This window comes from Aphelocoma coerulescens, chromosome 17 (assembly GCF_041296385.1).
Source record: "Aphelocoma coerulescens isolate FSJ_1873_10779 chromosome 17, UR_Acoe_1.0, whole genome shotgun sequence".
Classification (NCBI taxonomy): domain Eukaryota; kingdom Metazoa; phylum Chordata; class Aves; order Passeriformes; family Corvidae; genus Aphelocoma; species Aphelocoma coerulescens.
The window spans coordinates 11,076,954-11,104,809 of record NC_091030.1 but is presented as its reverse complement, the minus strand read 5'-3'; the positions used below and the strand labels follow the sequence as shown (position 1 = coordinate 11,104,809).

General features: G+C 38.1%; 1 protein-coding gene and 1 long non-coding RNA gene across 13 annotated transcripts in view; one reads left to right on the top strand and one right to left on the bottom strand.

The window, feature by feature from the left end:
- Positions 1-26,540, top strand: part of GARNL3 (GTPase activating Rap/RanGAP domain like 3) — a 43,486-nt gene extending 16,946 nt beyond the window's left edge. For 10 of the 12 annotated variants that reach the window (XM_069032053.1, XM_069032049.1, XM_069032050.1 and 7 more), the window contains 17 exons: positions 249-294; positions 2,706-2,812; positions 3,662-3,783; positions 4,465-4,569; positions 7,484-7,558; positions 8,477-8,588; positions 9,329-9,427; positions 12,815-12,931; positions 13,601-13,773; positions 14,079-14,237; positions 16,173-16,239; positions 16,880-16,987; positions 17,413-17,531; positions 17,758-17,890; positions 18,967-19,176; positions 19,482-19,593; positions 20,322-26,540. In XM_069032053.1, the coding sequence (XP_068888154.1) occupies positions 249-294; positions 2,706-2,812; positions 3,662-3,783; positions 4,465-4,569; positions 7,484-7,558; positions 8,477-8,588; positions 9,329-9,427; positions 12,815-12,931; positions 13,601-13,773; positions 14,079-14,237; positions 16,173-16,239; positions 16,880-16,987; positions 17,413-17,531; positions 17,758-17,890; positions 18,967-19,176; positions 19,482-19,593; positions 20,322-20,478 (2,021 nt within the window). In that variant the 3' untranslated portion in view covers positions 20,479-26,540. The remainder of the gene's footprint in view (positions 1-248; positions 295-2,705; positions 2,813-3,661; positions 3,784-4,464; positions 4,570-7,483; positions 7,559-8,476; positions 8,589-9,328; positions 9,428-12,814; positions 12,932-13,600; positions 13,774-14,078; positions 14,238-16,172; positions 16,240-16,879; positions 16,988-17,412; positions 17,532-17,757; positions 17,891-18,966; positions 19,177-19,481; positions 19,594-20,321) is intronic. The other 2 variants (XM_069032048.1, XM_069032052.1) reach the window with 2 other exon arrangements.
- Positions 26,541-27,083: 543 nt separating this feature from the next.
- Positions 27,084-27,800, bottom strand: LOC138119838 (uncharacterized). The gene is made up of 2 exons (XR_011155638.1): positions 27,654-27,800; positions 27,084-27,415 (listed from the first exon to the last, which is right to left on the bottom strand). It is a non-coding gene; the product is annotated as an uncharacterized lncRNA (long non-coding RNA).
- Between the last annotated feature and the right edge of the window lie 56 nt (positions 27,801-27,856).

The following is a 27,856-nucleotide window of genomic DNA, read 5'->3' as shown; positions in this document are numbered from 1 at the left end:
GTCTTATGCTGTGTCTGTGGTAGTAGCTTGATTTTTAAAACTGTTGATCAAACAGTAATATTTTTCTATAGGACCTTCTTTATAAACAGTAAAATCTGCATAGTCTAGATGTTTTTATATATTTACCTTGACTTAATTAATAAATTTAACCTTTATTAAATCTGCAATGTACTGCAGGAAGAGAAGAGTTTATTAAAATACATGCGAGCTTTATTAGAACTGGATTAACTTCCTTAACTGTATGGCAGATATTTTTGCTTTAGTGAGATATAATAAGCAGAATGATAGCTACAGGTAGGTGCTGATTATAACAAATTATTTCACACTAAATTTCTGTTGGTTTAGAGAAAATGGGAAAACATTTTGGCAGTGGGAAGACTTTCTGGCATACAGACAGGTCTACCTGTCTGTATGCCAGGAAGCCGCCAAATGAGCTTTAGAAACTGAAGAGCAATATGGACCTATATGCAGATGTCACTGAACTGGCTATAAGTAGCATGTTTCTAACCATCAGAAAAATTAAATTCTGGAACAGGCATAAGCTAAGGGGGAAAGCCAGAACTGGTTTTTAGATAAAATACAACAAAATGATAAAAGATATGCTTGGAACTTTCAGACGTGGTGAGATCAATGACGTAGTAAACTTACGTGGATGACGAAAGTTAATTAACGCACGTTATGTTGGGATAGCCATGGACTACAAGTCCTTACAGATCTCAGTTTGGCTGTAGCTGAGCAAACTAGGTCGTTTTTAGGGATTTTAATGGAGTACTTGTATAGTTGAATGTCACGTACTTAAAACCTACCGGAATTTTACATACTGCTATGCTTCTCCAGCATGCTATTCAATCTAACTCCAGAGAAGAATGATACTTCAGTTTGTGTGTGTGTGGGTTTTTTACCCTCGCCTCCTATTTATAGCTAAGGTTTCTTTTGGAAAATGTCTGTAGTGCAGTTAAGCAAAGGAATAGTTTTATTTTGCTCCAAGATCTTGTGAGCTTCCTCTTGCAAATTTGTTTAAATTGCTTGTCCTCACAGCTTCTGCTTTTCAGCATTCCCAGGTTTGTGAGAAGCACAAAACATGTTCATGATTCCAAAGTGCATTGAAAATGCAGTCACTTCTTTCTTTTTCTTACTGCTTTGGGACAGAAACTTGGGCATATGTCCCTCATTACCCTTTAAGAAGTAATTGTTGTCCTGATCGTAAGCTAATAGTCAGTAGATGGGTTAGCCATGGTAAAATGCTTTTTATATTGCTGTTTATGTGGGGAAGGAAATGAGGTGCAGTAAATAAGATAAATTTGTCTCTCTTGCTTTAGGTAACTGGCTGCCTTTACTAGATTGGTCCATCTTATTTTAGTTGCTTCATTCTGCCAGACTTGACACATCTTGCCGTAGCACATATCACATAGTATTTTTTTTCCTATATGACAGCCTTAGAACATTATATTTCAGCTTGGCCTAATTGTTTCATTCTGTCCTTTCATCGTAGGCCTGAATAAAACTCATTCTTTCTGGTACTTTTGTGTGCGTGTGTGTGTGTGAAGACAGTCTTCCAAGTGGCCAAAATTTCAGTCAAAAGAGACAGGGGATGCTCTAGGCTTTTGAGGCAAATTTTCCTTGTTTCAAATGCAATGCCACTATGAGGTCTGACTCTGAATTTCTGCTTAGAGTGCCTTTATATTTTACATCCCTCAAGAAGTTTTTTTTTTGGTCAGTTTTGTTATGGTTTTCCCTGTCACAATTTATTCTGATCTAGTCAAGGAACATTTCACACCTTTTGTAGTTATAAATTATTGCTTTTTTTACCTAAATGTAATGAAGTAGACATAGGGCATCTATGAAATTGTGTCTCAAATATGTGAAACAAATATTAGAATGATCAATATTCATGCAAATGTAATACTGCGTTTCAGATTGTATGCAGTTTCTAAGCTTTCAGGAAAAAAGACTCAGTATCAGTCAGTCACTGCTGGATTTTTGAGAAAGCAAATTCTGACTGGTTTCTATAACAGCAGATATGGGTTGCTGTGCCCTGTGTCATCTGCACATGCCACTTGGAAGACTTTTGTTGGCAAACTATTACTTAAAATAGCCAAGAACGATTACTTATCATAAAGAAGCTATGCCCCGCTGAACATATATGCGTGGGTTTTGTACCTGCCATTCATTATTGCTATGCTGGATTCCTTATGGATCAAAAGAGCTCAGCAGAGTCCGGCTGTTAGGGAAGCAATTCTGAATCTTTCTTCCTCATTGAAAATTTGAAAATTGAATTTGCTGTTTCCAAGATACAGTTTCATATGTCATAAGCCAGTGTTATTCTGAAAGAATCAAATATTTCATGCGCGTGGTGAATTCATAGGTAAGGTGGAAATCTGTAAGGCGAACATATTTTGTAGGTGAAAAACTGTTCTTTTAGAGCTTTTTTGAACAGGACTATATTTTGCTAGCACTGCTAAAACTGTTGAGTAGAACTGCAAAGTTCTGTTCTAATCATGTCCCCGTGTTAGTTTGTGTTAAAGAAGCATAATTTTGCTCTGTCGAGTGAATCTTTTTTTGTTAGACCCTTGGAAGTTCTTACATAAGACATACCCAGATAACACTTCCCTTTCTTTTTCCCCTTCGGTTCTGAGTAGTGTCTATAAAAAAGGTAGGGTTTGAACATGACTTCCAGTGTAGATAAAGATTTGTACTTTCAACAGGCTGAAAATATTTTCAGAAGAAAGCGTTCCTCTCTTTGGACCTCCCCTTCCGTCCCCACCTGTGTTTACGAATCACCAGGAATTCAGGGATTTTGTGTTGGTGAAATGTAAGTCAGTTTTTCTTTTGCTAGAAACACTCTTTTAATAAATTAAAATTCGTGATGCTTAAAATGTATATGTGTTTTCTTGTGTATTCGGCTGATCTGTATAGAGGTTTTTTTTTTTTTCAAATCTGTAGCATAGGTGGGATGTCAGTTCCATCAAACTGTTACAGTTAGATTAACAAAAAAAAAATTTCTTCTAGGGCTACTAGACAGAAGCTGGACTTGCCCATTTGCGGAATGTGCAGCCATATTTAGCTTTGCGTTTTCTTAAAGAACTCGGAGATACGAAAGAATTTATAATGCTGTTCATTATTTAGTAATAGAAGGTGTTAATTTAGTAGCTCTGAAAACCTGAAAATAGCAGCTTTTCTGACTGTATTCTTAAGGGCGCTGAAGGACACCTATGCAGCACTTTTTAATTCTGTAATGATTCAGTTGCAGTTTTCATTGGCCTGTTATTTTCCCTTCTAGATCAGCGAGAACGAAATCTTTGAGAATTGATCATGATGATTACAATTAGACGATTTCTAGACGTGAGGTCGACGGATAGCTCATTTTACCCATTTAAACTGTTTAGTGCTTAAATTGAGCAGCAGTTTGTCTTTTAATTTTTTTATTAGTTAGGTATCTATTCTGATGCCTTGTGGAATTCTTCTATTACTAATTTTTCTCTCTTAACTTAAGGAAGAGTTGCTCACTTGTAAAAAAAAAAAAGGGGAGGGGGGCGCAAAAAAGGAGGCAATTCTAAATTAATAAGGGCAGAGCAGGTGTTCCGGTACAGAGGCAAACTACAGTCAGTGGAGATTGCCAAAGTTCATTTATGTAATACATCTTTTTCCCATAATCTTTTAGTAATAAATGGTGAAAAAGCCACCTTGGAAACACCAACGTTTTCTCAGAAACGTCAACGCACTCTTGACATGCTGATCCGCTCTTTATACCAAGACATGATGCCTGACCTACACAAGGTAAATGTAAGTCAGAAGTTTCTGCATCCCTGACTACTGACTACTCACATGTGCTGTCCTAACTAGTAGTTTAAATGTTCTGTTACTTTAAAAGACTGTAATCCTAATGAGCACTGAATGGCATATGACTAAGCTAAATACCGATTATGGTATAACTTACTTTACAGTTATGTGAAAGCTGACAGATGGTCCTTTCTGGACAGGACTCTTCACCAGGTGTGAGGAGAAGCAAAACAATGTCATACTTCGTGTAGGCTTACCTGCAGCAAGGGAGTAGGGAATTTAGATACTGCAAATACGGGCATTAATCGTGTCACTATAAAAACTGCCTTTGTTTCATTATGTGTAAATTTGGATGATTTTTACTCCTGGGTAGCTATGAGGTAACTTTATTTTAGATGGAGAAGACTTACTCTTAAGGTGATTCCTAACTAACTAAAAATAAGTTCAGTATTTCTAAAACTAACAAGGTGCTGTTTTCTCCACCACTGTTTATTTCTTTTATCTATATAGATCGGCTTAAACTTTTCATATATTCATGTCATATATTCACGTAGTATGATTGTACAGAACATGGCAGTGGTAAACTGTGACAAGTTGTAGGGTAAATCACTCCAGGATTGGAAGAGTTGCAGTTTCTATTCTCTGAGAAGCTATGCGGTTAGAAAGAAACATTTTCTTCTTTAGAACGTGCTCAATAGAAGATCCTTCAGTGATGTGTTACCAGAGTCCCCAAAATCAACACGGAAGAAAGAGGAAGCTCGACAAGCAGAGTTTGTTCGGCTTGGTCAGGTAGGATCGGTTTAGAAGGTATACAGCTATGTTTACAAAGACTCTGTAACTCCTTTTGTTAGACTTTGATTAGCTTGCAGTTATGTTGGGATTTAATGCAGTTTTCTGCGATCAGAAATAGTTTTGTAGTATTGCATTATTTTAAGTTGCATTCAAATAAAATATGACTGGAAGTATTTTCTATAATGCCTGAGTTATACAAGTACAAATATTTTTATCATGTGTGAGTTAAATGAAGGTTGGAAAAATCGTACCTTAGGATCAAATGTGAAAGGTCTTTCCCTGCTTCATGCAGCAGATGCTTTCTCCAAGCAGAAGAGTACTCTGTCTTTTTCCATGCTTTGGAAAAACATAATCTTTCATGGATTTCCTCCGTATGTTGTTTTAAGATTGAATTTCTTAGAAGATACTTGGACTGCTTTAGTCAGGAAGAAATTTTGACAGTCTCTCTGTTAGTGTATGCCACACATCTTGGAACATACCAAATGCCGACTGCAATCTCCTATGGGTTTATTAATTTTTTGAGTCCGTAAGAAGTACAACTTCCTGATGATTTAGATTAGTCTGCTTTCATCTGACAGTTCATTGTAGCAAAAAAAAAAGCCAACAGTGCCTATGCTCTTCACTCCCCCTGTCCTTTCTCCCTTGTTTCTTCTTGATCCAGACTGGTCTCGTGGTTCTGCAGCTTATCCTAAGAATACCTCTTTTCTGAGCTGATTTAACTCAGCAGGAGTTAGCAGAGCAGAAACAAAGCCAAAATAACAAGCCAAGCAAAAAACCCCCAGATAAACAAAAATTCAAAACCCAACCACCACCACCACCCAAAAAAAAAAAAAAACAACCCCTAAAAACCCCCACAAAACAAAACCAAACCCAACCAGCCGAACAAAATCAGCCAACCAAAAAAAAACCCCAAAAACCCACACTACCAAGAAAACCCAATTCTCTCCCCTCTCCCCTCTCCCCTCTCCCCTCTCCCCTCTCCCCTCTCCCCTCTCCCCTCTCCCCTCTCCCCTCTCCCCTCTCCCCTCTCCCCTCTCCCCTCTCCCCTCTCCCCTCTCCCCTCTCCCCTCTCCCCTCTCCCCTCTCCCCTCTCCCCTCTCCCCTCTCCCCTCTCCCCTCTCCCCTCTCCCCTCTCCCCTCTCCCCTCTCCCCTCTCCCCTCTCCCCTCTCCCCTCTCCCCTCTCCCCTCTCCCCTCTCCCCTCTCCCCTCTCCCCTCTCCCCTCTCCCCTCTCCCCTCTCCCCTCTCCCCTCTCCCCTCTCCCCTCTCCCCTCTCTTCTTTTGTCTTCCTTTTTCATAATGAGTTAAAGATTAGAAGAGTCTGAGAAGTTCTAGATCTGGTTAAAGGTAGAAAATGGAGCTAGGCAGTTGAGAGCTGGTTAAAAAAAAATCTCAGGACTATTAAAGCTTGGATTGGCAGAGCTGCAAAGACCTCTTTCCTCAGTCACCTTGAAATAACTAGTCACTTTAGGTGGCACTGGAAAAAAAAGAAAGCTGAATGTGTAATATTCAGACAGAAGTAACCAATGATTTATTCCTACGTTTACTTTACAGAAGGTAAAGAAAAGCAAGAAAAGTATGGTTATTGAAAGTATGGAAACCTATAGGCTTACGCCACTCCCACCTCCCCGAAATTAAATGCTGATAAGACATTCATGGAACAAATCTAGTTGGGACCTGTTTCTTAAACAAGACTTTCATCCTCAATGTGGTCTTCGTCAAAGGGAAACCTATTACGTGGGTTAAAAATTCATGATACCTCTTCGTGTTTTTCTTGGAGGTTCTTTCAACGTTTAAATATTTCCCTCCCCTGAAAGATCTTTCCTCTAAGGTACAAACTGTAGGCTTGGACATATTTCAAGATACCTTCCAAGTAACTCATAATCATTCTTGTGAAGCTGGGAATGTATTCCCCCTTTAGTTATAGCCTGTTGACTTTTTCGATGGTAGACAAAATTCAGTGAGACTGATTCAGCAGTATATTTAAATGATTTATTTATTTGTCAAGGTGATATCTCCTGACTGGTGGGATGTTCATACAATGAAGTGTTATGTGCATCTCTGTAAGCTGACAGCCATGCTTAATGCAAACGTGCAAATGATGCGTGCAAGTGTTCGCTGCCACTTCACAGAGAGCCGTACTTGATGGTAGGCAAACTCCAGGGGGCAGTAAAATTGGTTTAGGCTAGTTCTAAACTGTGCATTAAGGAATGCTGTGACAATTCCACATGTCACAGTCTTACAGGAATACTGCTGTGAAAGTTAGCAATGACGGTATATAGGCTGCACTAAACAGACTTACTGTGTAAGGCAATTAAACTATGTGTATACAGTATTTCACCGGAGTTTTTGGCCCTTTCAAAATCACCTTGCTTCTAGTTAGTGCTAACTGAAGAATTTGTGATCCTGTGACCATCTGTCCTTGGGACGCCTGGCAATATATATGGATATATATATATATATAGTTTGACTTAGTGTTTGTTAGGAAGTTTTGCAAATAAAAGGTCGGTTCGTATAATTGACAAGAGGATCCTCTCTCCAGCTAGATTATAGGGTAAACTGTGTAGATGGTTAGCTTCTGTAGTTTGAAGTGGAAGGTTTTCTCTGTTATTATGTTTGACTCTTCTTTTCTGATTTTGAGTTGCCATTTAGAAAGCAAGCAAACAAAACAAAAAAATAAACAAGAAACAGCCAATGTGTATTTTGGCTGAGAAGGTACCTAGTAACCATCTAGTGGTTTGTGCAGACGTTGTTCAGGATACAGAATTCTGCTTCTTTTTTCATTACTTAAAATGGCATAGGAATTCCAAACTGGAATTACTTTCTAGTCCTAAATTGTCCTTTTTATATAGTCATTAGCTTGGGTATTGCTGACAAAAACTCAGTTTAAATAAAACATCTGTTTGTATTAGGCATTGAAATTGAAAACCACTGTGAAAGGGGATACCACAGCTAACTTGGCAACTACAAGCTTTTGTAAAAAGGAGGTGAGTGAAACTGTCTGAGAAGTTATGAAACATTAAGTGTTATCTAGTATGGTATCTATTGATTTATTTCTGTAATTAGATGCTGTGGCAGAAAATATGAAAGGTACAGTGTCAAAGTGATTCTGCAGTCGCTATTAGATTGATAAAGGATGAGCCTGGGGACAGAAGCACTTCTCAAATTAAAGCAAGTGTGAACATGTTTATACCTGAGAAAATTCAATGAAAGTGACATCTTCCATATGCAATCATCTTTTGTTTTAATTTCAGCACGTTTAAAACAAAATTCAGTTGTGTTTCCATTTCCTGTAATACTGGATTTTGTTTGAAGTCATTAGGGAGTGAAGTATGCCAACTGCACTCTTCTGCATGTGTTTTATATACAGAAGCTTCAGAAGTGCTTCTAGAATTTCAGAGATTCCAACTAATATATAAATTGGGAGAGGAGGGGCAGGCTCTGGGAGGTAAGTACAGAGAACACAGGATGGAAGAACAATTTGGCAGAAAGGAAGTTTTAACTGTACCATGTGCTAGTCACTAAACATCACAAACTGAATTATAAAATGTAAGCAAACTGCGTATGCATACTGGTACATACGTTTGAAGTATATAGGTTTGGGTTTTTTGAATGAAAATAAGTATTGAGTGAGGGTTGCACTGAGTTTCAGTTGCATGTGTTTTAGTTCTAGCGTTTCAGGTATGTGTCTTACACTTATGAGTCTCCAAACCAGAATTGATGCAGAGATTCCTCTGCAAGAAAATTGATTCAATTTTGATATTTCAAATTCAAACAATATACTGTTTGGAAATGTATCCTGCCAAAAGCATTTACATGTTATTGCCATTGTCCATCACATTCTGTGTCTGTATGATCTGTATTTTTTAGTGTACTTAATATGTATCCCTTATGTTACTTCATAGCCTTGGGAATCTCAGTCTTTCTGCAGTAATTTTCCTCATGAGGTTGTCTGTGCAGATTCTTGGGGCCAGTCCTTGCTGGTTTCTACAGATGCTGGCATCTTGTTAATAGATGGTTAGTAAATGATCTAGTGTTTTTGTGTCGATTTTTATGTATCTGACCATTTCTTGAAAATGTATGTTCTTAAGCTCTGTTCAGGTGTTAGTAGGTCTTTATGTAGGGGGACAGTTACTAATTCAAGTCATTTTATTGCATTTATGTAACCTAGTTGCAAAAATCCTTTCTGCCGTAGAATTGAGCCATATTGGGGAGCCAGTGTTAATGCAGATTTCTGAATGTTTTCTTATTTCAGATGTTGTTTTCTTGACCATCTGAAAAGCCATAGGAGATCGCATCCAGGTTCAAGAAGTGTCTAAATGGCTTGTCTGGTTTTCTTAGCCCTTGATGATAGTGAGCATGAAGCCAAGGGCTTATGTGACAATGAAATCCTACTTCTTCCCTTAGCAATGATATTGCTGCTTTGACCCCTTATTATCTTCTGTGTGCTACGTAAGGCCAGCGGGACTGAGGGAGTGAAGTTAGTTTTTGGTCATAATTCTCGAACTTGCCAAAGGAATGTCACTTTTAGATTTCAGTTGCATAATCTGATTCATGACAATAATAAAATCTTCCCATGAGGAAGTATTGACTATGATGCTGTGGCGCATGTAGGAGCTTTGTGCAGTTCTTTTTTTTTAATCTCTTTGTTTTAGTAAGAAAAATCCCAAGACTTTTATTACAAGAAAGAAATGGTTCAAAACCAGCGTCTAGCAAGTTTTAGTAGGATTTTGAATACATATGTGTGTCTTTTTTAGATGGTCAACCGTCAGTGCAAGTATTTGATAAAACTCTCCAAATAAAGCAGATGAATGTGTTGGAAGCTCTGGATCTTTTGATTGCCCGAACAGACAAAGGTAGGAGAGGTCCCTGTTCTTGGATTCTTGCATAAATCTGGCTGTTGCTTGGTATGTCTGTCTCATGACAATTGTATCTATCAGCAGTAAGTATATTAGATGCTTTATTTAGAATAAGGGAGCACATACAGCAACTGCTGTTACTTTCTAGAAGGCTGGGGAGAGGCTAGAGGTGAAAATACCTAAATGCTCATTCGTGCTTTGTTCAAGGCAAGCTTGAAAGTGGTCACATTGTCTTTGGGCACTGTTGGAACTCAGCATTCTTTGCAAGTGTTTTTTTACCAAATTACATGTTCATTCAGATGTACAGAAATGAGGGGGTAATTAATTACACTGTCACTATTTGAAAGAATATGTTTTATTGTATATATTCTGTTAATTGTCACCATGTCTTAGAGCTACAGAATGTATTTTCTTGAAGCTTCTGGTATAAAATAGCTTTAACGTTGTTTAAACTGTCAGTATTTCACTGTCAGTCTCATTTGGAAGGACTAAATGTGCATAAAATGTGCACTTTTTTAGTGAGGTAATTTTACCCAGTAGTCTGTGATTGAGTTTCATAAAGGGAACATACACAAAGATCAGGATCTTTTTGTGTCAGAAAAGAATTATAAACATGGTTGATTTATTACTTTTTACCACATTATGTCTGTTTCCTCAGTATTTGCTGAAGTTCTGTTTTCCCAAGCTTTGGGTAAAGCATGATGCCTCCTGTATGACTAGGAGTTGCCCAGTTTGGTTGCATCTGATGAAATTCACCCTGGGATCTTACAAAACTAGCTCAAGCTACATGAGAGCCATTTGCAGTTCTCTCAAGACACCTGGAGGATGGGTGACATTTCTGAAGATCTGGAAAGTGTAGTTACATTGAAACTTAGTTTTGAGGTTTCTAGAGAAGATGATTGCATTTAATTTTCAAAACATTATACTGCTTGGTTAAACCTGAGGTGGGAGATGCAAGCGGCCTTCTTGAGGTAACAGAACAAGGTACTGCTGACATTCATGTTCATGACGATTCAAACATAGTCTGATAAGGTCTTACGCATGTAAAAAACTGCGGAGATTTTTAATTCTTGATATGGATGCTTTCTGAAGCATTTAAGTAGAAGTTCTTCCATACTTGCTAGAATTCTGGCCCCCTGTTTTGTATCTGCATGATGTTGAAATTGAGACCAGTGACAGAAGAAAAATACTTGTGTTTCATTTTCAGACTACACTTCAACAGCAAAAACAACTTCAAACTATGCTCATACTGGACTTGTAAACTGGATTCAAAGACTTTGAGGAGGTTTTAGGGTAAAGAGTTTTATGCTTCAAGGCTAACTTTTTAAACTTAACTATCAGCAAGACTTTATTTAGGTCAGCATTCCAAAAGGTGTCAGAACCAATACAACACAGCTGTCAATGACAGGAGCACAAATTGCTTTGGTAGCAGTGCCCTCAGTTCTAATGAAGAGAGTTAAATCTAACTCTGTGGTAGGGTTGTTTTGGACTTCTGCTGGTTTAAGGTAAGGCAAAGAAATTGATCTGTTTTGTCCTCCAAACATGTATTTTTTTTGTTCCATCTTCATTTTATGAAACGCCTTTATACAAGGATGGGGGTGGGATGAGGAAGAACTGCTTTGCTTGGAAGAACCCAGTCTGTAGGAGGTTAAAAAAAACCCGTAAGAGTTCATATGATAGTCAATTTTATAGGCAGTCAGAGCTATTTCAAACACCAAAGGAAGGTGAAGATTTTTTGTCTCTCAAAGGCAAGCTTATTGTCAACCTGAGGGGTGCACATCTCAAGGTTTATGGGATTTAAACCCCAATTCCTCTTTAAAAGCCTGTCAGACCAATTTCACTGAAGGCAGTGGTCACTGTTCTGCCCTCATAGTGAAATGCCTGCCCAGGAAAGGAGTTACCATACGTGTTATTCTTTGCCCACACACCACATCTTCACAGATGTAAATGTATCATGTCTGATGGAAGCATAAAAGGTCTTTTGAAGTTTGGCATAACCTCTAAAAATAACAGCACTTAATTTAGGCAGGAATACTTTCTCTCCCCTATGTCTGCCTGTTTACATATATTTCTCGATTTGAAGAGTATGTGCATTCAAATTAGCCAGAAGAAATTCTTGAGTTTTGCTGTGGGTACACAGTTGTAGTGTTTCAGAATTATCTGCATCACCAAGAATACTTGTAAAATAGCTAGCCGAAATAGTAGCTCAGATACAAAGACGGAACACTACAGTTATCACTGGAGGAGCACCTTATTAACTGGAGGCAGTATCTAGGACAAAATGGTAATAAATTTAGCGTAAACTTTTTTTATGGCCTTGAGCGAGGAGGCCATATGATGAGCAGCTGATGACACTTTGGCTGTTCAGCCCAGAGAAGACATGACTAAGGGGAGACCTCACTGCAGTCTGCAACTTCCTTGTGAGGAAAGATGATCTCTTCTCTGTGGTGACCAGTGACAAGACCTGAGGGAATGGCCCAAAGTTGTGTCACGGGAGGTTGAAATTAGGTATTAGAAAAAGGTTCTTCAACGAGAGGATGGTTGGGCGTTGGAACGGGCTACTCAGAGGAGTGGTCACAGCACCAAGCCTGCCCGAGTTCAAGAAGCCTTTGGACAATGCTCTCAGGCACATGGTGTGACTCCTGGGGATGGTGCTGTGCAGGGCCAGCAGTTGGGCTCGTTGATCCCCCTTCCAACTCAGTTTATTCTGTAATTCTGTGAACTTGCTGTGCTTGCATTTTAAGAAACTTCATTTCTTAGAAATTACTCTCAAGTTGCTTATTTTCCAACCGCAAATAGTAGTGCATCATTTAATTATTTGTTTTAATTTAGGGATTTTAGATTCCACTCGTATCTATCTTTGTGGAAAACAGATTAGTCATGGAAGTAGATAACGGTATACTTTTGGCAGCTGGACTAGTCCTTGGACCTAACTTGCCAATCTTTGAAGAACTGATAAGCAAAACCAATCTGTATCTTGAAGGGTTCAAACTCTGTTAAGGATGCAGTTATCAGTGGCTCACCTGGATAGTTTCAGCTCTTGAAGTTAACCCTTCTACTCTTGCCCTGTAGTTTATATCACATTTTTGTTATTTTGCAAGATTCAATATATTTGCAAAATATTGTGCATTTCACTTTTTCGAAGCGCTCAGATCATTCTTTGGTGCAGCACCACCTAATGGGAAACTCAGCTATTGTACTGAAGGGATTGGCTACTAGAATTGTAAATCCTAGAGAGGTCATAAGTCTTCTGTTCCCAGAGAGGTATTATGCTTGTTTATCTTTGCTCTGTTTGTTAGCTGCTACTTCTCGTTGGAAGTATTAATTTCAAACTGCCGCTTTCTTTTTTTAACTTGTTTTTTCCTGGTTCTCTCCATATGTCAGGGAAAGAATCTCGTATCCTTGTCTTCAGACTCAGTGCTGTCCAAAAAGATATAGAGACAAACAAAGTGATAAGAAGCAAATACGACTGCAGAGAAAATAAACTGGAGAGAACAAAAGGTGATATTGTTATCCTATGTTAAAAACGTCCCCTGTGGTATGATGCTGGTAGTTGCCAGGAGCCTATTAGCTCTCTTTAGGCAGGTGTAGGTGTTCACCTTTAGTTTTTTCTCTGGACAGTCAATTCAAACTATGTTAAGCTTGTATTTGAAAACTACTCTAGTATAGTCCAGCATGACATTTTTGAATATTGTAAAAATACCATGTTATTTGGCAATTGCTGCTGATGAAAAGCTTTAGAGAAAAATAGGATTTCAGGGTTGAAAGGTATGAGAAGAATTTTGTGGGGATGTTAGACTGAAATAAAACACGCTTTAAGTTGGAGGAACACTGGCAAATCCCCATTAAATAGTAGTGCTTAGATTAGTCTGGATGTTGCCCACTATTTTTGTAGACATAAGTGTTTCCTGGTCTTCAGAAGCAAACTGCTTTGAAAAGCTGGAACTTGCAGAATAATGACAATCCATGTACTTAGGAGTAAGGGTAAAAGTAGATTTCAACAGGCTTTTGTCTTTTTCTAGAAGTTGGTGTAATCCTATTGACGAGTTTTTAATTCTGTGTTGCCAAGTCATCTATCAGAGCCCTGTTGCACTAATCATCATACAAATACAGAACAAAAAACTCAGACCCTACCCCAACCACTTAGAGTCTAGAACATTATTTCCTCAGGCTGCCATTTATACGCCATTAATACTCACCATGGAAGTGAACTGAGGATTGTTGTGGCTATTCGGAACAAACTACTTCTTGTCACAAAGAAATACAATTCACGCAACACTTTAACCAGCACCTCTCCTCTGTCATCTCCTGAATCTCCAGTAGAGGAGTTCCAGTACATCCGGGTATGTGTAATCTAGTTACTAATTATCTTAACACACTGGGCACCACTGAGCTAGTATGGGGGGTGTGGGGAAGATGGCAGTGTGTATTATCATCTTCCTGAACCTACAGACAAATTAAAGTGAGAAGTCATACAGTGGAGTTCCAATCATATATATGCTAAAGAAATCTTACCAATTTTTTAAAAATTGTTTCTGCTTGTTCTTTGTTTCTGTGCTTAGGGAACATCGCTTTAAAATCATGTAGTACCTGCAGCACCCACAGTAGGAACTTGAAAAAGAGAGTAATTCTATTATTTACATTATAGGAAATATGCCTTTCTGACCCTCCAGTGGTTATGACGCTGGTGGATGGACCTACTGGAGACAGTGACAACATGATCTGCGTAGCATATCGGCATCAGTTTGATTTAGTCAATGAGAGTACAGGGGAGTCCTATAGATTGCATCACGTTGAAACAAACAGGGTAAGTTTTCATCACTGAAACTTTTCTTGCAGACCCCCACTGAACGTAATTTCTTGCAGACTCAGTGCATGCTGTGCTGACCTCCAAGGAGTGTAATTTATGGAGATGCTCATGTGTGTTACTTTTTACTTCTATAACCACTGCTTTAGGGCACTCTGAGATATTTGTTCCTTTTAGGATACATGATGATAACTCCCAAGAGAGGTAGTTACAAGATACGACACATTAGGAAAGAGCCTGTGTTTCAGGCTCTGGAATGTTGTTGTTGTCAAAAATTTGTTTTTCTTCTTTCTTAGCCAATAGCTTGCTTTTTGCTTTATTTTTGTGGTATCAGTGGTTTTTTGTTTAAAAAATTACATCAAAATAACTTCAGTGTTTGGCCACCAGTATCTTATTCAGATTTGCCTATTTGCATGTACTACGGCTAAAATATTTACATATAGCTTATATTCTATTTAAGAAACTGCTGTCCAGTCAACTAAGAACTGAATCTTTCTGTCTAGGACATAGGGTTGGGACTTAGGTAAATGTCTTGATTTTCAGAAAAACGTTCCAGTACTTGCTGCTCCAGAAAAGATCATGATCTCCAGCACCTCAGAAAATCAGACAATTTAGTTTGTAAATAGGGATGTGGACACGTAGCTTTAGACCAGAAAAAAAAAGAAAGGAGGATTTTGCACAGTTAATCTTTTGTTGTTCTTGCTAATGAGATAAGAGACTACTCTTTTCATTTGATGGTTCTTGATAAGTTACTTTCTTTTTAAATCGTCTGTATTTTTATTTGGATCTGGTGATGAAGAGATGCTCCTGGCATGGTTGATCAAGTGTAAACTTCTCCACAGTGCTGGGAATCAATCTTAATCTGGATGAGGAGCAACTACGAGTAAAGAATGGGGCTGGAGAAGTACGTCACCATCGCCATCCACCACTCCCATTTCTTTTCCACACAGGAATCCTTATTTCCTTTAGGAACACAAATAAAGCAGACAATTAATATGACCTGAGCTAGTGATTTTTCACGATGTTGAAACGGGTTACCAGCTTATTTCTCTGGACGACAGCACAGCAATGGCTGTTAGTCACTACCAAATATGGGTCAAAATGCATTTGGTATGGATGTGTAAACTTTCAGGTTTGCTTAACAGTTCTTGACCTGCACAGTAATCTTAAATCAAGGAAAGTCAAAGAACTGCCATTCATGGCATCAATCTCTAAGCCCTCTCCCCTGATTTGGGAAGCATTTGTCTAATGTAACCTTATGTATTTCACTAATGAGGGCTCATTTCCGGAAAAGATATCCTACTTTTTGTGGCTGTTTTGGTTTCTTTTTAATCTAAATGTAAAAGACAAAACCAAAGTTGAATTAAGAGAATTTATGTAGCCTAATCTATGTAAAAACTACTGCAGTTTAACCAGCATTGCTTCTCAGTTTGTAAATTCAGACTGTTCAGTAGTCCTGTTGACCAGGACCAACATCCCTGTTGACCTCTGTAAATGTTAGTGGTTTTGAACCAGTAATTGGTGTATCTGATCTTTTTGAAGTCATGATGTGCATTTGAAGATCGCTTTTTGAAAGTAATTATCTGTAACGTACCATGTTGATTCACAGCTTTCTGAAATCATCGTATTTCCCAAAATTCTTAATTTTTCTAAATATTTCTAAATAATTTGTTTTCATTGCTTTACACTGGGGTGTGATTATGAATGTTCAGTACTGCACAGAAACAAATACAAAAGAAATTGATTTGCATCTTGAGAACATCCTGAAAATTACATCACAAAAGAGGCTATTTTTATTTATTTATCCTTTTTTTTTTTCTTTTACCTATGGTTTTGCACTTCCCCAACTGATTGTATTGCTCGTTAGTCACAACCCGGTTGTAATAACCGCACTATTCTGTGCCTGTTTGTTAATCTTTTCCATTATCATTGCAGGTTAATTTTGTTGCAGCTATTGATGTATATGAAGATGGTGAAGCTGGTCTACTGTTGTGTTATAACTGTAAGTGTTTAAGGAAGGCCAAAAAGGGTAATAGCTCAATCTGCATATGTAGATCTCCTTTCATTGAAGTCTAGGTCTGTATTCAAAAATCATTTTAGTGTTTCACGGAAAGTTTGTCAAAATACTTTCTTTGGAACATAAACACATACTGGAGAAACTAGAAATTCAAGTATTTTAGTCATATTAGCTGTTTTATAGATGTGCAAGTTATGTGATTTGTGCAGTCTTGGTGTCTGTAATACCCCATGTGCCTAGCAGTCTTCAAAAAATGTAAATTACATGAACATATGGCTACTTGAAGGGCAGAGAAATACAATTCTGCAGACACTGCTTCCTGAATTTTTCTTGCCTATTTCTCTATCTATAGACAAGTTAGGGACCTGATAACTGTTGAAACAGTAATACTTACTTTGTGAAATATGACAACTTACTAAAACGTAGGTCTTTTATTTTGATCTTTCCAATGTTGTGTTGACAGAGAAAGCAAATTTTGCTTATCTGTGGAGCTATAGAGGGACTTTTATGTGAGTGTTTGATTATGTGTACAATGTCTACCCTTCTGCAAAATCTGCCTATAAAATGGGTGGTGGTCACTTACAGTGTAAAGTGATGGATGCTTTTTTTTTCTGTTTTGCTACAGATATTTGTCAATACAGAAAGATATATCCTTTCAGTGGAGGTTCTCCGCTGGTCCAGCCATCAGCTTACGACTTCCACTTCAGCTGGAATCAAGTCCCTTATGCTGTTGGTAAGAAAATACCTCTTTTTAGTAGATGTTTTTTGCATTACCATTTTAGTCTGCATTTGGCTCTTAGTGGAGTTACAGTATTCTGGGAATAAGCATGTTGCATTCATGATGCCACTTGACCTAAGTTTCTGCATATGATGATTTTGCAAAGTGGAGCCTTGGTAGCAAGTTCATCCCTTGCTGAACTTTTTTTCCCTTTCTCTTTTTTTGTGTTTTTCATTTTCCATTCACTCTACATTCTGCCAGGCATGGAGAGTGACATTTTCTTCAGGCTCAATGTAGCTTGGTGTCCATCAGTATGTTAGACAACACTTTTCATAGGACAGGAACATGCCAGAAGAGGTCAAGAACAGTTTTCATGGACCATCTAAGAAACTTTTAAGTTAACCATTTTTCCTTGCCAAATAACTTGTATTTTGTTGCAGTCTGTGCTTTCCCTTATGTTCTTGCCTTCACTACTGATTCCATTGAGATCCGATTAGTGGTGAATGGGAACTTGGTCCACACAGCAGTTGTGCCTGAGCTTCAGCTTGTAGCATCAAGGGTAAGACACAGAAAAATCGTGTTTGACCACTTCTGTGATATGTTGGGATCTAATTAATGTAAGAAGTTGCTGCCGCTAAAAACGCGACAAACAAAACCGAATTATGTGCTACTTGATCGCAATAATTGTTCATCTGTGAGCTTTTAGTTTATATCAAGGTCAGAGAGAATCAGAAGATGGTTAAGAAAGTCTCACTGTACTAATGAGGAGTTATTTGTCATTTCAGTCAGATATTTATTTTAAAGCTACTGCTGCAGTAAGTGGACCATCTGACAGCTCTAAGGAAATGGGTTCAAAGAGTTCTCCTCAAACACCGACAGCTTACGAAAAGCCAGAATTTCCTCTTCCTTCTCTAGAAGGTAATGTCGCAGCTTGAATAATGATCTCTAATTGTTCCAACAGCTGTCACATCTCGTTGCGGCTGATCTTCAGTAAAGATGGTAAAAAAAGTGAGTTCCTACCTGAAAGTCTGGAAGACAAGAGATTTTCTATTTTCCACACATATAAAGCACCTGGCTGAGCTTTTGCACTGTAGTATCTTTTCTGAGTACATGGTAGCACTGTTCTGAAGAAATAATTTCTGTAGGAAGGGAGGAATTAAACTTCAGTAGTAACTTGATGAATCTTTTGCAATGTGACCACAAGTAATAATGCAAAAAGGGGCATAAAACTGTGAGAAAGCTTGACATTTCACATATGCTATTCCTTTCATTTAAGAAAAGCTGAACAACCACTGAATGGCTGAAGCTCTTTTGCAAAACAAGACTAAGAAGCCTTGAAAAACTTTGCACACACAATTTACTGTAACATGATCTGTGAACAGTCAATCTGTAGAGTAACAATAAAGGAGAAACAAGGGACCACCAACTAGATAACGCAGGATGTATGTACACCTTTCTTCCTTAAATCTGCTGCTGCACTGTTAGCAGAAAGGGAAAGGGAAATTTAAATTTTTTAAAGGCAGTACTATTTGATGGTAAATTTGGGATTTTGGTTTGTTTTTCTTCTAGCAATTAGGAAAATGTGGTATTTTGTGTTACCTAAGAGGAGGAGTCATAATTTAAACTAATTGGGATCCAGGCTCCAATGTATTTGCAGTATATTAAAACACATGAGAAATATTGCACAGAGTGCAGTGTAATAGTCAGAGTACCAGCCTCAAGTCATAAAAATTTACTTCCTGGTTCCTCTGCTGATTCATCATGTTGCCAAGAGTCAATCTTCTTTTTCTCTCTAAGTCAAATTGCTTGTATTTCTTCCTTCTCTTAGCTTATTTATATTGAAAGATCTGTAGAGCAAGAAAGATCTTTGCCATTTCAGTTTAAAAGTGCCCAGCTCAACAAGTATTACTTGTCTTTATAACTTTTCATCTGGAATTATTAAGAACTGATTCTATTGTGAATGCGTAATGTTCTTTCTTCTTTCTCTCTTTCAGGTGAAGTTCCATGCAAAAACCTGTACAAAATACCTCTCAGCAATCTGGTTGGGCGAAGCATTGAACGACCTCTGAAGTCACCTTTGGCTCCCAAGGTCATCACTACTACAACATCGAGTGGCATTACCTCTCTTCCAGTTATGCACTCGCTATCTTTATCTCGTATGGAAATTAAAGAAATTGCAAGCAGAACACGTAAAGAATTGCTGGGTAAACTCTCCTCATTCCTCAGTGTTACGTATCAGTTGCCAAACATATACTTTCTAATCTTTGTACCATCACAGGTAGGTTTGTAACATGCAGCTGGTGTTCATAAATTATTAAAATTTAAAAAGGAAACTGTGAGGAAGCATTATTTTCAAATAGTATAGCCACTGTCTGATCATGTATAAGATGACTATATTCTAAGCCAGGCAGAAATAGTTAATAATGGAAACCAGGAACAGATACCTTAACATTTTCACTAATGCTTTATTTTCTGTTGAGAGTATTAAGTCTTTTATTCCTTTATTGAGGCCTCTTGGATGAGCCTATAACCAAGACAGAAAGTGCACCGAAGCTAAAAAAGGTTTCTCGAAGACAGTCAGACCCCAAGCAGGGAGCAGTAAGATCATCTAGTAGTGACAGGTAAATATACTGGCTTTAGAAAAGAGCCTAAGTTAGACTGTAAATATTTTCAGAATTGATTGCTCATGCTTATCTCAGTTGGCATGAGGCTGACTGAGACCTTTGTATATCCATGTACATTTCATGCTAATGTGTTTGTTAGAGTATCTGAATACTATAAGTACTGAAACAATTACATTTTTTGCTAAAGACATGTTGATGAGCAAGGCAAGACTAAATGGCATTTTGTGGGGACCCGCTGCAGTTGAACCTGTTATTAAGATTTGGATACTGCATCTGCACTGTGCAGACTCTCTTGCTATTTTCTTTGTATGCTCCTGTGTTGCTATTTTCAGAATAAATTCTGTGAAAAAATACCATAGCATTTGCCTGTTTGGCACTGACCCCAGTGCCATTCTCTTCTTTTCATTGTTTCCGTAACCTACATTTGTAGGCAGAATACAGACATGATACAGGAGACTGAGAGTAACAAAACAAAAAATCTCTTGCAGTGTAAAACTATGTGTGATTTATTTCCCTATTTGGAAAATATTTGGGTGAGGGCTTCATTAATACTGCCTTTTGATTATTTTTAGTAGAGTAAAACAGGAAGAAGCTCAGTTGTAATGGTGTGTGTCTGTCTTTAGGATAACTTGATTGAATCTAGAAGTAGAGTAACCATTGTTCCTTCCTGCCCTGACCTTTTTTTTTGGTATTTTTTAAAGTAACTTTTGTCTTCCTCTTTGCAGGATAATCTCAAGCTCATTTGAAGGCTATTCTGAAAGACGTCATCCTTCCACTAGTTCAGATCCTGATACTTTAGCAAACAGGGAGGAGAGCTCACCATCTAGCTATCCATTTCAGCTGATTTCTTTATGTGATGAAGACATCATTGACTTGAAATGAAGACACTTTTAAAACCTTTCTTCCTTCACATTTTCTTACAACTCTGTAAGCTCTATGGCAGTGTCACAAACACTGCTTCTGGTGGTAAAATGTGGCTGGAAGTACTGGTGATAAATCTTTATAGAACTTGTGTTCTGGTTATCACAGCCTGATTTGGTGATGCTTTTATCTTTGACATAGGTATGTTTTCTCAGTTAATGAAGCATTACTTTTTGTGGCTTTCTAACACTAGGTAATCAATGAGAGGTTTAGGCTGAAACTGAAGTAAACAAAAAGTATTACTTGTTCTAAGCTTCTTAAAATTTGATGTACCTAAATGACATGCAGCAAAGTTAATTGCTGTTTCTACTATCATGAATTGTTTTACAACAGTGTATTTCATGTGGGGAGAGGAATTTTATAACATAGATCACAGCTTTTGGTTTTTTGGTCTTTAAAAAACAAAACAACAACAAGAAGAAAAGGCTTGCAGGCGAGGTCAAACAGTGTAGTCAGTCCCTAAATTGATGCATCTGTGGTATGCTCACTGAAGAATCAGGTGAGATATGAAGATGGTGCTTCCTTTGCTCATTGTTTAGAGAAACTTGAAAGCTCTTTTGGCATAAAGAATCCCAGAACAGAGAAACTTTCTGTAGGAAACACAAACTTTCAAATATTTCTTTAAAATTGGAAATTAAAAAACACTAAAAAACTCATAAACAAACAAAAAATCCCAAAATGAAAACCCCAGTCCATCTACTGGAAAACTCTTATTGTAGTTCATCGGCAGATTTTTCCATTGCTGGCAGAAGAGCCAACCCCAATTGTCTTCGACTACAGAAAGATTCCTATGCAGGCCTCAGTATTAGCTGTTGGCTGCACTTGCACCAACTGTGTACGTCATTATTCCAGATAGTTGTATTTTTCTAACTGCAGACTGAAATTTCATTGCTAATAAGCTAGTTTTCTATGATGAAATAGTCATCTTGTCTCTTGCTGTGTTAAAGGACAGGGGTTTATATTTAAAGTTTGATGCTTTTTTTTTAACCCTTTCCTCTAGAACACATTTGCAAGGATTTATTTTGGTTTTGGTTTTGTTTTATGAAAGTGTTATGCTTCCAACCCTTCTGTATATGATGTTTTTAGCTTTATTAACAAGTGTTTCTTGTTCTATATGTAGAAATACTTCTGCATCCTTGACTTTATTTCATAATACCACTCATACGTCATGATTTTGCTTCTGCTCAAGCATGATCATATGCAGATGCGTGCCTTTTGCTTTTGTAAAACTGGTTTTGCAAAGTGATTTTTTTCCTCAGTTTATTGTATATAAAGGCTGATTGCCTCACATGCAAGGTCTTATCTGGAAGCATAATTTCTTACTCTCAACTAGAGTGGCTAATCAACAGAAGAAGCAATATTTTCAACAGTAATTAGTCTAGGAGCAGAATGCTGTTATTACTTTAGTGGGTTACGCACTCCTAGATGTGTGGGGTGAACCTTAATAAGCATCCAAAAGGAAGTACCAGATCAAAGTCTTTGCAAAAACTTGTGATTATTTGTTGAGGATGTTGTTTCCAGAGATTGTTACTTTACCATCCTTATTTATTTGGACAGGTAAGGTTTTAAAAAAATCAATCCGAAAGTACCACGTAGTGCTTATGTTCCTGGAAGTTGTAAACACTTCTGAATCCACTTTTGGGGTCACTGCTGGCACTTACATATTTTTAGAAAGCAAAAGAACCAGCTTTTTCCCTGAACAGCTTTCTCAATGTAGTATTTGGCTTGTGGCTATTTTTGAAGAGTGTACCAGTGTGTTGCAAAACTGGGGCTTCAGTTAAAATTTTAACTGGAAACTTTGCTTTACCCTGTTAGGATATTGGATTTTAAATATACTGCAGATGTTCACCTGTGCTATTATAGCATGATTTAAAATTATAAACCATTGTTCGATAGCAGTTGAAGCAATATATGGAGATTTTAAAACTTATTTTGAAGAACCTGAGCAAACACAGGTATCTAAAGACTAGCCTTAGAGATGGAGCATGAGGGAAAACAAGAAGAATGAGAAGATCTCGACAGAAAGCTTGACTACTGGCTGTGATGGTAGTCATAATGCATATAGATGTGGCATTTGCATCATATCCTAAACATGATTATAGAAGAAAGAGCTATAAAGCAGGAGTTGTTTTCTTGAACCAGAAGTGCAGGAGTGGCTGTAAAGTATTACCATAAATTAAGAGAGTGTTGGGGGGTGGGAATTTGTGTGTGTGCACATGCATGAGAGAGAGAACCTTTGAAGGTCTGCCTGTAATTACAGCATTGATGCCATCTAGCAAATGAACTATAAGGAGTACAGATATTGGATTACTGAAGCTAGAAAAACCAGATCATACTAGCTTCATGGTACATATCTGGAATGGGATGTTGGTATCATTTGAAGAGGGAAGCCCAGCAACTGCATCCCCACCCACCTCCCACCTGCTATTATGCTATAGCTTGGCTTAATGGGTCAGGTACAAGCTGTTAAGCAGGTCACACTAGGAGCTACCAGACCTTAACAGACTATTACTCATACAGGACAGGAAGGAGCTGAATCCTGCAAAAAATTTAAATGTCTTCATTCTTAATGTATCCAGTAAGTGCCTTAACAAGGCTTTGACTTCTTGAGTTTTTGCTTCTGTACTTAATCAGAGTGTCTTAGAGGGATAATATCTAATGTGGCGAAAGGAGAGAGGGATACAACATTCAGTTTGGTTTATATGACACCTAGAAATGGTAGCTGAGGCTTTAGTGTCATGTATATGTAGTTTACTACTTACTTACTGTATGAGAGCAGCCCAGAATATAGGTAGAAGGCAGAGAACATGGAAATAATACTCCAATTTTATTTCACACAAGCCACAAGAACCAAATTCTGTGAAGATCTTTATTGCTTTTATTGTATCAAAAGACCAAATACCAACACAATCATGTGAGATTGCTGGTGTAACAGGAGAAACCTCTGTTGAACAAGGATGTGGCTTCTTTGAGATTTTAGTAGTCTGATCAGACCACCGTGATTTCTGTGTCTCTTAGTGTGAGAACGACTAGCTTCTAGCCATTGTTTCTCTCAAAAGATCCTTACCATTCAGACTGCTAATTAAAATCTAGAGGCAGTTGGTGGTACGGATACATAAGCTCTTGCGCATCATTTATAAAAGGCAAAGTTCTTACACTCTCCTTCATAAGACTAGTGTAAAATGACAAGGCTTGTTGGAAGGCTGCTGTGGTGGCTATATTGTCGTTCCCTCCAGCATTGGAGCCATATTGTTTGCCTTCTGTTTTTCCAGCATGTGCATGCATATACTCTCTAAAACTTAAATAGTCTTAGGCACAAATTGTAGCCATGTCCAATGTAAGCACAACCCTTTCTCCTTTCACATGAGGTGTCAAAGCTGCCTGTAGGCTGCATTCTTGATGTTGGCTGACCATCTCATGGTTGGGAGAAAAGATAATCTTTGAATCTACAACTATGTGAGATGGGTGTTGTTCCAATAGGAAAACTGAAAAAGGTTGCTACAGATGGATGGAAGGAATTGTTTCCATGAAGGAAGAATTGTTACCAGATTGAACACTTGCTATCAAGCTAAGTTTAACTGAAGGCCCATTCTGGACTCTTGGCTAAGTTTCTGCAAGAAATACTTTCTATCCCAGTGTGCTGGATTTGTTGGCAGCGGCAGGGCTCTTAACTCCTTCTGGCTAAATGGTCTTGGTCACCACTTCATCACTGTGCCTTAGTCTGACTAAATTATAGGAACGTCATTTACTTTGGTGCAAGCATTAGATTATACAGGCAGTTAATTTAGAATGTACTTGTGCCTTCTCACCAGCATGGGTAATGATGCATGGAATCACAAAATAGTTGAGGGTAGAAGGGACCACTGTGTTATCATCTAGTCCAGCACACATACCCAAGCACCACCATTCAAAAATCTGTTCAAAATGGGTATGCAACATTTTGAGCTACTCGTCATCTTTGTCCTGCATTTGAATTAAAGCATGCATGTAAACCACCACCACAACTCTGAAGTGTGACTAGGACTCGAGAATCCCAAGACATATGAGCTAAGTTAATTCCTTCTCACACACACACACCCCCACAATATGCAGCCCTTAAGGCTGAGGCTTTGATAAGCCCTTCCCAAGGTCCCTAAAGCCCAGTTTGGGCTTTAGAAACCACTGCAGACTACGAGTAATTTTTGTCCAGTTCCTTATTCTATTGGCAATGCAGTACACATAAATATTTTATATAAGTGTTTGAAAGTAACAAAAGACTTCCTTCTAATAGGAAACAAAGACCCATGTAATTCGAAAGGGCTATGGCTATTCATGGTAGCAAGAGAACTGCTCTCTAGGTTCAGTGAATGCATGCATACATACAGTTTTCTGGTTTTACCAGAAAAGAAGTAAGGCCTGTTCTAGTTATAGTCCTTTACTGGTTTGGGGGTGTGGCAGGGATTGTTTGTTTTGGTTGGTTTGGTTTCTTGAGGCTGGGGGTGCATGGGGGTTTTTTGTTGGTTTTTTGGTCAGGATTTTTTTTCAGGTTTTGGAGGGGTGGTTTGATTGGTTGGTTGAGGGGTTTTTTTGTTGGTTTGCTGTTGTTTTTCAATGTGTAACATACATGCAAGTATGCACCTAGAATGAATAGCAGGTTTGCTGTCTGCCTTCATGTGATTATTTCTATAAATGTGCAAGTATTTCTGACTGAGAGATTCAAATTGAATTTTTTTAGTACTGTGACAGTCAACTGAATAAATATTTAAACAGTAGGTAAGAGAGCAGGGAATAGGTAACATTATTGCCTAACTAGTTACATATGATTAAGATTGCTACTCCTGACATGTATTTTCTGCTGTTCTATGTATATTTGACCAGTAATGGCTAGCTCGAACACCTTTTCCTAACGGTGTGGGCCTATAACTTGTGCTTGCAGATGCAGTGGCTTTTCCGGAGCTGTTGGCTTAGTCTGCATTTGAAATACATAACCCTTTCCATTTGGATTTGGTTTTCAATATATATACATATACAGGTATATATACTTGTAATTTCTACTGTAAATGTTCAGAGATTAAAAATCCTGAGATTATATGCATTGGAATATAAAGTAATGGGATCACAAAAGGCAGGGGAAGGAAAAATCCCATCAGCAAGTGGTAAGGTATTTCAGAATACTTTCTGTTGCCTTCCGTGTATGAAAATTAGTATCATGCTATTTTCATTGTTAACAATTTGATGTCATGGTTCATACGCACAGTGCTTGCTAATTCTGTTAAAGCACTGTTTTCTCAGATACGCTTAATCTGTTTTTGTGAAGGACTAAATTATACCCTGGGAACCTAATACTAACAATATGGGAAGGCTCAAGAGATTATGCAGCAAACATCTGTACTTGCATGCAGGTTAGAAAGTATTTTTACTCCTTTTAGTTGAGCACAGCAACTTCACCAGCCTGTATACTGCTTAGCTGCTTTACCTTGTTGCTGACCTGTAACTGACTGACTTCTGTTTGCTACTGGAAATTGTGATACTAGCACCTGACTTGAAGAGAAAATTGAGATTATTTTCCGCATATTTATTTGTAGCTCTATTAGGTATGTACCTGGTTGAATGGAAAATATTATGTAAAGGTCTATGCAGAGTGTTACCTATCTGGAATGTCAGTTTAATTGTCTTCGAATGGTAGCAGACTGCTTTGTAATTTAATAACTGCATATTGTTAAGACTATTGCTACATTTGTGGTCAAAGACTCTTTACCACTGGTCTTAAGTGCTGATGTATTACCACTGTTTTTAATGTCATATGATAGCATGTATGGTTTGTGTTTTAGATGTGACATCCCAATAGAAACAGTCCTATCACATCTGAAACTGTTTTAAGTGCTATTTATCACCTTTGTGAAGAAGAAACATGGTTTATTCTTTCACATGTAATAAACTATAAATTTGACCCCCACTTGTTTCTTTCACACACACAGGACTAATGACTTTCAAATCTGGAAAGTAAAAAGACAAGAAATAAAAATGACAGGATGCAGCACAGAGCACTGCTTTTTCCATTTGAGTTTTCTGAAGTGCTGTATCATACCTATGAGATTGCTGTTTGTGTCTTAAGCTTTACCCATCTTTGACAAAAGCTATAATCTAGCATTTGTTTATGTTTCCAGGCATCTTCTAGGCTTTCAGAGACCTGCTTCAGTTGGAGATCTTTACTCTGTAAACTAACACTACAAAATAGTTTTTCTCCCTTTCTGGCTAAGTGTATATTCTTTACTTTCTGAGACCTTGCAATTCCTTTTGAGAAAACAGTCATCTCTCCTGAAGTCTCAAAGACATTCTTGTAAGAGCTACAACCCTTCTTGTGATTTAAATGCATTCCTAGCCAACTTGACAACAATAGGAAAAAAACTTTAAATCAATGAAAGCCAAGTGTTCATCTCCCTTTGGGCTTAAGACTTAATTCTGTGGTCAGGCATCCCAGAAATAACAGCAACACAAATGTCAAGTACTGCAGTCTGAAATTAACATTACCCAGGCTTCATCGTGCACTTCTTCACTGTAACATATGCCATATGGAAAAGGTAGAGTAGAGTAAAGAAACTTTATTTATATATTTATTTATAAAATAGATTTTATTTTATGTCTTAGAAAAAAAGATACAATGAATATTGATACCTCACATGGTCATTACAGTTACTACACCAGGTGAAAAGAACGCAGGAACTGAAGAAATAGGAGTAATTCATGATACTTACCATAAAACCATGAAAGTCTTTGGTTCCTACGCAGGCCATAACCCAGTTCATTAACACACAAGCAGCACTCGGTATGCTTCTCGCTTTAAGTAGGAAGATTTCAGATATCAGCAACCATGGAGCAGGAGCCCAGGCAAGGCTGCAATTTTTTTTGCAATTGCAACCTGCAATTACAAAGCGAAGAGAGTAAGTGCAAGTTAAGTAGGGAGAAGTAAATTATGTCCAAATGAATCAAGTACGGGGGACGCAGTTTTCACGTTAGATTTGTGCATGGTTCCACCACCACCGTACCTTTACCGGAAAGAGAGAAAATAAGTGACTTCAAGTCAGTATGATAAACGCTAGTGCATTTTTCATCATAATAATTACAGGAATATTCTTAACAAACAGAACATGCCAAACCTCAGGTACGAGTCGGAAGTGGGGTAACCCAGCACGCAGCGAGACTCCTCAGCAGCCATGTCTCGCCTGTGGGGAAGCGTCGACACGCCCGTCCCCGGCCGCCTCTCTACGGGCCGCCGCTACGAGCAGCGCCGGGCATTAGGAGCGGGGCGGGCGGAAGCGGCTGAAGCGCAGCGGCGGGGAGTGATGACGTTGGGAAGCGC